The following is a 7,626-nucleotide window of genomic DNA, read 5'->3' on the forward strand; positions in this document are numbered from 1 at the left end:
GGCATAGCAGATGACTGATCACAAAAAATTGGGGGAGAATACCCAACCAAGAAAGTGTAAACCAAAAGGCTGAGAAAACAGAACACTGTATATTGCAATATACAAATAATGGCCAAAACAACTGTGTTCACAAAGCTATTTGGTATCAGTTTGGAGGTATATTGGTACTGCTATTTCAATCAGTGATATCTAGATGTGAATGATATTATTGAAGCCTGTTGTTTTAAGGTGCTCATAACATATTTCAAGCTTTTTGGTCATCCAACTGGTCTTTGGGGTCTATTATGATTTCCCATTGTCTAAGTGGGATATGACTATACTAGTTATGTTTACAGTGTAAGCCACTGATGAAGGCTGTTTTGCTAAAATGCATATGTCACTTTGTTTTGTCCCACTGCCTGTAGCTGTTTGCATCCTGTTCTTGAATTGTCATTATATTATCTGTGTAGTGCCTTGTGCACACAACTGAATTGGTCATTCTTTACGTATTGCAATATATATCACAATTTTGTTTTCTCAACCTTTTGGTACACATTTGAACCAAGGTCTTAGATCTCAGTTCAATACTGTAACCACTGCACCACACTGTCTCTCAGAGCCAAACTAGAGGGTGGCCCTGGGTTGGAGCTGTGGCTGCTAACGAATTTGAGAAGAATTTGGCCATTTAAAAATGCTGTGAGGCTGTTGCCCCAAGGGTGTTTCAGCACTTGAAAAGGCACAGGTGGGGGAGACACAAAATTGCTTTCTCTTGCTGCACTGTGGGTCTGCTTGAGGCATTTTACATGGTCAAATTCTTCTCTAAAATGGTATTGGTGGCCATGGGTCAGACTCATGGCCTCCATAACATCTAGTTTGGCCCTCGGTCAGTTCATGTCAGTGGTTCCCAGCTGAGAGCTCTGTCTCCTAGCTCTGAATGACTGTGCTTACTTGAATGCTACCGTTGGAATGCCTGGCCCCTTAAGGCTCACTGGTGCTCACTTTCCCTTTAGATGTCAGGCTTTTAAACTAAGGAGTTCCATCATTTTTTAGCTGTCTAATGAAACCCTGTTTGATGACTGTAATTTTGGGCTGCTTCTTTTACTGATGGTTTTGTATTCTCTTTTTAACTATTGTCTTGGATTTTTTATTTATATCTTTTATTGCTATGATTTTTAAAATTATATGCTTGGTTTTGTTTTATTGTTGTTTGCTTTATTATTGTGTCAAGTAGGCCTGGTAAATATTTATTTTTATTTATTTGTTGGGATTTTTACCCCACCCTCCCCGCAAAGTGGGCTCAAATACATAAAAGTACTGTACAGAGGGGGAGGAATTGCATTATCAGCTCAGTGTAACACCTAGAGCAACTAGCAAACAATAGTTACTTACTCTTTATTAGCTCACTGCATTCACACAACCTAAAATTAAGCCCTACTGTGGCCAGGAGTGTGAGAGTTACAAACTTCTAGTCTTGGCAGCCATTTCCCCCAAATACACAAGATGGGCTAAAATTTACTGCAGGATTTCTGTGCTGTTGACATCTGCATAACAGGTAGGCCTCCAACAGAGGAAAATCTATTCTAAAATCTGAGATCTCCACTCTGGGTAGGCTATGTATTTATCTACCGAAGACTTGCCATACAGCCAGGCTTTTATTGGCCAGATCAGAAGACTATCCTTTTATCCAGATGCCAGGATTAGAGGATGCAAAGCCAGCGAAAAGAGAGAGTGAAAAAAAGAACTTCAGCTCCTTGTAAGTGCATAATGGTGCACACCTGTATAAGAAGAGAGCCCAGGGATCTTCTGGTAGCATCATGAATAGAGTGTATATAGCCACATGCCTGTGAACTGAGAATGGAAAAGAGGCGCACGACGGGCACGGAGAAGAGGCACCTCTTTGGCCGCACACCTGTCTGTAGGTCTCCCAGCCCCTTCGTCCAATCGAACCGGCCAGCTCAAAGCCTCTCCTCTTTCGACCTGTTACCCCACCATAGCCCACCTCTCATGGAGTGTTGCATCTGAGTCCACTACACCAGCAGGGGGCGGGTGTCGACAGAACCCATCTGGAAACACAAGGAGGAGGCATTCCTGCATAAATACACCCCGCACAGGCCCGGTAGTTCGGTTTGTAGAGCAAGACGGCTGCACCCCTTGACGCACGCGCGCGCCTTCCTCCTTCCCTCCGCCTTCTCTCTCCGAAGCGCGTGACGGCGCTCTAGACACGCCCTGCCCGAGCGGCGTGACAGAGCCTCCCGCCCCGTTCTCCTCCTTGCTGGCCCCAGCCTGGAGCTGCCCTGAGCCCTGGAGCCCCGCTCGGCTTAGCCCCCGGCACGACGGAGCCAATGGGCTCGACCGAGGAGTTGCTGTTGCCGGCGCCCAAGTGTGTGCTGGAGAAGGAGTGGGAGCGCGAGCCGGCGCCATCGCTGCTGCCGCTAGGTGGGAGAGCGGCAGCCCGGCACAGGCGGCAGCAGCAGCAGCATCCAGAGGACGAGCAGCAGGTGAGTGGCCGTTTCTCTTCCAGCACGGAAAAGCACGCACGGGAGATTGGATTCTGCCCCCGCCTAAGGGCGACAACAAGCCACATGCCCAGGCACCGCTGGAAGCCCCCCAGACAACGCGCCCCCCCCTCCCCCGGCTGGAAGGACACGCCCTCGCAGGGGCTTCCTTCCTGCCACATTTGCCTCGTTTGTGCTTTGGCGGCGCAGTAATCTGCGGGGGTGGTGTGGCACCAAAGGCCCCTTCTGTGAAGCCGCCCCGCCCCGGAGGCAAAGGAAAAGGCTGATGCGATGGCAACCAGAAAACGCTGTTCTTCGGGGTGAAGTAATTCCCTCTCCTAAGTTTGGGTGCCGAGGGGTCGGGGCGGAAGTATGAACCCCCTGCGATGTTTATGTGCAGACCTGGCCCACGCGGGGATATGTTTCCTTTCTGTTTGTGGAAAACAATCCTACGGAAATTGGCCTGCTAGACCGTGCAAAAGTTGCCACGCCCTTCAGTTACTCTGCTTAAGGTGTCAAAGTGAAGACTTCATTGGCTGTTCTATTTATTAGGATTATTATTGGAACTGCTCGGAGAAAAATCGTGGGAAGGGGGCAGCTATGGCATATGGTGATGGTACTGGGGCAAGGAACAGGTTTAACCCTCTACATGTCCCTTTCCCCTGCCCCATTCAAATCTGGACTCTGGGTTCCTTTTAGCCCCAGTAGCTTTAAAAAAACTGGGAGGGGGGAGACACAAAGTGGATACCTCACGAATGTTGTTAGTAAAGAGTGTTAGAAGGCTTAATTGTGGTTAAGGGGTGTTTAAGTGTTCCTCTTCCAATGCAAGTGTAGTGACTCACAGAAAGTGTTTATGAATGATAGTTTGAATTGATTAATATTGGATATAATGTGTCCTGTCTTTGCCTCTTTTTGTTCGCCCATCTGTACCTGTGCAGTTATAATAGTAACGTGCCCCCTCTGAAGGTATATGAAACACTACGCACTGAAATACTCCATAGAAAGGGCAGAGGAGTATTGGGCTCCTTCTTAGTGAAAACAGTTTTGTCACAAGAAGCTACTTATCCCAGAGGCCCGTGTTGTACATAGTCATAAGATCAGCTGAAGTTTCTGAATGCTTATCATGCCACAGCATTAACTGAAATTTTAATCTCTAAAAACACTCAGCCCTGTCTTCCAAAAGTAGCCACTTTTGCTGAACTACTGGGCCTCAGTTTGTCAAAGCCTTTCCAGCTACATTGTATCATATTAACATTCAATTAATATAGTGCAGTGATATTAATTCTGATCCACATTGTACTGATATGGCAGTGTCTCTTTCTGCTCTAATTGCAAGGAACACATACACTAATTCTTTACCATGGATGCAACGTAAACTTGACAGAAGGAGCTAGCTGAGAGAGGTAATGCATTCTGCAATGGTGTCATGAACAGCTTTTCAGATTAGTTCTAAACATTTACCAGCCTTCCCGCCTTCCAAAGCATCCTATCTAGTCTAAACAGGTAATCTATTAAGATATGCAAAGATAGCATTAGTACTTACCCTCCGTAACTGTGCTACTGCAAGCCTAGTCCTGAAGCACTGTGTTTTGGAGCACACTTGAGACAAAGACTGGGAGAAAGCAATAGCTTTCCTTCTCTCCAACTTGATCTTAAAGCCAAGCCCTTGAGGATCAGGCTATCGAACACACAATGAGCTCCTACTTGGGAAGCTTGTCTAGTATTGTTTGTAAGGGCACAGGATGTGAAATGTGGCCTGAGTTATTTCCCGGTTCCAAACAGTGATTTGGAAAATCTAGCCTACACAGCAATGATATTGATCCACATGAAGGAGTGCACTTGTCAGCTTGTATGTGAGAAGCTGTGGCAGGTGGTTCTGTAGTTGACATCTCAAGGCACATGGTTTCTACACTTTCACTGAAGTGATCTACAGAGACACCTTTCCAAGGCTGGGGGGTGGGGGGTGGGAATGAGAAGCTTAGACGGTTATGTAAATACAACCACAACTCAAAAAGTTAGGGGAAGATAAATTGCTGGTTCTGAAGTGCTTGTACTAGTGAAGTAGATTTTTCCAGGGAAAATACAAATTGCAGTTTTTTCTGGTGACCTAAATAGCATATAGCATGTTATCTGCTGCGAATTTTACCTTTTTGGCTTTGTGCGTGTTGGGATTTACAGTTCTCAAAATGCTTTAATGTGAAAGCATGCAATATCAGGGAGAATGAAGTTCTGAAACCTCACAATTACCAGCAACTCCAACAAAAATGTGTGATTGCCTGTAGGTACATTTATATGACACTGTTTTCAGCCCTGGGTGAGCTTCTTACCCTTTGCTGGGGAACAAAGATTGAATTACTTAAAAGTTGGCAGTTCAGAGAATAAAACGAAGGTGTCTTGTCTTTGGATTTTGCATAATATGTTTGTGAACAAGGTGGCATATCATAATCTTTCAGCATATGCACTTGGTGAGTTGCTGTGTACAGGTGTACACATTTACTTGAAATTTCCCATTGAATTCAGCCGGCATTGCTATCAAGTGTCTACAAGAATGCAGCTGCAAACTGCTAAAGTAAAAATGCTGATATCACTACTAGGTTAAAGAAGGCTTATCAGAAAAAAATGCACAAATTGCTTCAGAAGACTCTAATGTAAAACATTTTGGTAGCAAAGTCTTACCTTACAGTAATTATGTTTTGTTGTCATAATTATTACTTTATGTTTGGTTTTTGATAATGTTTTTGCTGTTTTATTATCTGCAGTATGTGATTATTTTTAAAGGGAATTTTTTTTTGCCTTAAATTTTGTACAATAATGGAAACTTCCTCTATTCATAAAAAAAATCTGGGTCACATCTAACTATGGGGCTGGCGATGGGGTTAAGTGGAGGCCAGATAATAATCATTTTTAATGAAGTCCTAGTTTTACATTTAAAACTCTAGCTTATCAGTAGGCTGACATTAAATTGTTCAGTAATTTGTCAGTTTTTGGTTAGTTGTTTTGGAATTTTGGTCAGTAAAATCAGTATTTTTGACCCTCTGACGTTTCCACCCCTGTGACATTATACTCCCAGATTCTTAAATAACCACTTGTTGGATTGATTGGGGTTTCTCTTTGAAGTGAAGTCAGTTTTGACGTTTATGACATAGCAACATCCATGGCCACTTTCAGTTTGATACGATTTCCAAATTAAGCTGGTTCTTCCTTTTTTTTCCCTAAGGGCACCATTTCAGCTTTAACCTAGCTGGGGGTGGCAACAGCTTGCCCATAGCTATACAGGAACCATTTGCAGGTTCAGTAGAGATGTCATGCAAAACTAAACTACAATAAAAGTCCAGTGGCACCTTAAAGACTGAAAACATTTATTGTAATATGAGCATTTGTGAGTTGCAGTTCACTTCAGAAATGTGAAGATCAGTAAAGTGGGTTTTTCAGGAAAATTTTCTGTTTCAAATTTAGATACTTAAATAATGTTCGCAAATCTCTCTTATATATAAAGCTCACTTCATGTGAGACTCGCTTGAACGTTCCACACGCCTCCCTAGCCTTTGGGTCTGTGACCTGTTGTTCAGCACGGGGGCCAATCCCATGCCTGGATTGCCTCCCTCCGTTTCCTCGGCCCCGCCCACAGACCCACCAGGCGGCCTCTCACCCTCAGTCTGTCCGGGCTGCCGCCTGGGATGGACCTTCCAGTGCTGGGACGTGTGCAAGTCCCAGGTCAATCCTACCACCGCCACGCCATTCCTTATTGCCCAAGGCAGCCTCCAGGTAGCTGGGTGCTCTGCCACCGGGAGACAGCCCCTTGGCTGACAGCCATGGACATGGCCCGCAGCACGCCAGCACCCGGCCAGCCAGTGGTGCCAGTGGTGCCCCATTCCCTCGCCCTGCCACCATTGCGTTGGGGGGGGGGGGGAGCCGGGGGCCCCCGGCAACCCTGCAGCCAGAATGCTGACTCAGCCCTGTAGCTAGGGATTTGGGGGGGAGGGGGCCTGGGGGGGGGCTGCCAGCTAATTAAATCAAAAGCTCCAGGGCAAGGAGGGTAATGCCCAGTGGCTGTAGCTCCCCTCCCCGCAAGGGCAGGCTTTCTATGCGGAGCACCTAGCTCCCTCCCTTCCTGAGGACCTCCACTCCAGTGCCCCTTCCCACGGTGTGGCACCAAGGGCAGCCTGATCTCCACCCTCAACTCCCCCCGGGGCTGAGAGAGGAGAGGTGTGCAGCTGCCCACGGAGGTGCCGCGTGCAGGCTTGGCGCACCAGAGCACAGCTGGGCATGCCTGGCCTGGGCCAAAGGAGGCACCTGCCTACCTTCTTTTTTCCTTGACTTGCTGCTGGTGGGTGGCGCAGCAAGCGTCTGGTAGTAGGCAGCCCGAGATGGAGGCTTCTCCCCCCTCCATTCATTCTCGCTGCCTGCCTGGGCCGGTCTGTCAGCTTAGCCTCGCCACTGCTACTTGTGCCGCCGCCTCTGAAGTCACCGCCTTCGTCCTCCCCCACCAGCAGGCCGACAGGTAGGCCCTGGGGAGAGGGGGAGTTGAGGCTTGGGGAGCAGGGCCCATAAAAACTGCTGGGGGCTGGGTGGTAGCTACGGGCCTGCGCTGACTAGAGTGGGTGCACATCACTAGAAAGTCTTGTTTCATCTTCACTAGTTCCCAATTTGTTTTCTGGCCCAATTCAGGGTGCTGGTATTGATCTTTAAATCTTATACAGCCTAGGGACCAAATACATGAAGGACACCACCTCTCATATGAAGCTACCCAATTATCCCAGTCACCTTCAGAGGCTCTGCTTTGTGTGCTCCCACCATCTTATGCTAGATGGGTGGCAAGTGGATAAATGGCCTTCTCTGTCATGGCTCTGAAACTTTGGAACTGCCTCCCCAGAGAGATTTGTCTGTCTTCCTCTATTGTTGTCTTCTGTCAGCATAGGTGAAGGCCCTTTTCTTGTTTTGTTTTGCGTTCCCTCATAACTCAGTCTTCCTCTCTGTTTGTGCATGTTTTATGTGTTTGTGTTTATATGTTTTATTTAATTGTTTTAAATGTTTATGTGTATTTATTTTTTAGTATTTGAAATATTTCCGTGTTCACCACTGTAGGGGCATGGAATTTAATGGAAATGTGGCACAGAAGTGTTTTAAACAAATATTCTGGATTTTCATTTAT

General features: G+C 46.6%; 1 protein-coding gene across 1 annotated transcript in view; it reads left to right on the forward strand.

Annotated features, from left to right (window-relative positions):
- The first annotated feature begins 2,216 nt into the window (after positions 1–2,216).
- The window catches only part of LOC107112839 (chromosome unknown open reading frame, human C4orf32), a 22,980-nt gene continuing 17,570 nt past the window's right edge, over positions 2,217–7,626 (forward strand). Inside the window, exon 1 of the mRNA XM_015414037.1 lies at positions 2,217–2,477. Within this exon, the coding sequence (XP_015269523.1) occupies positions 2,322–2,477 (156 nt within the window). The 5' untranslated portion in view covers positions 2,217–2,321. The remainder of the gene's footprint in view (positions 2,478–7,626) is intronic.

The sequence above is a fragment of the Gekko japonicus genome, unplaced genomic scaffold, assembly GCF_001447785.1.
Source record: "Gekko japonicus isolate JY-2015 unplaced genomic scaffold, Gekko_japonicus_V1.1 scaffold2851, whole genome shotgun sequence".
NCBI lineage: Eukaryota > Metazoa > Chordata > Lepidosauria > Squamata > Gekkonidae > Gekko > Gekko japonicus.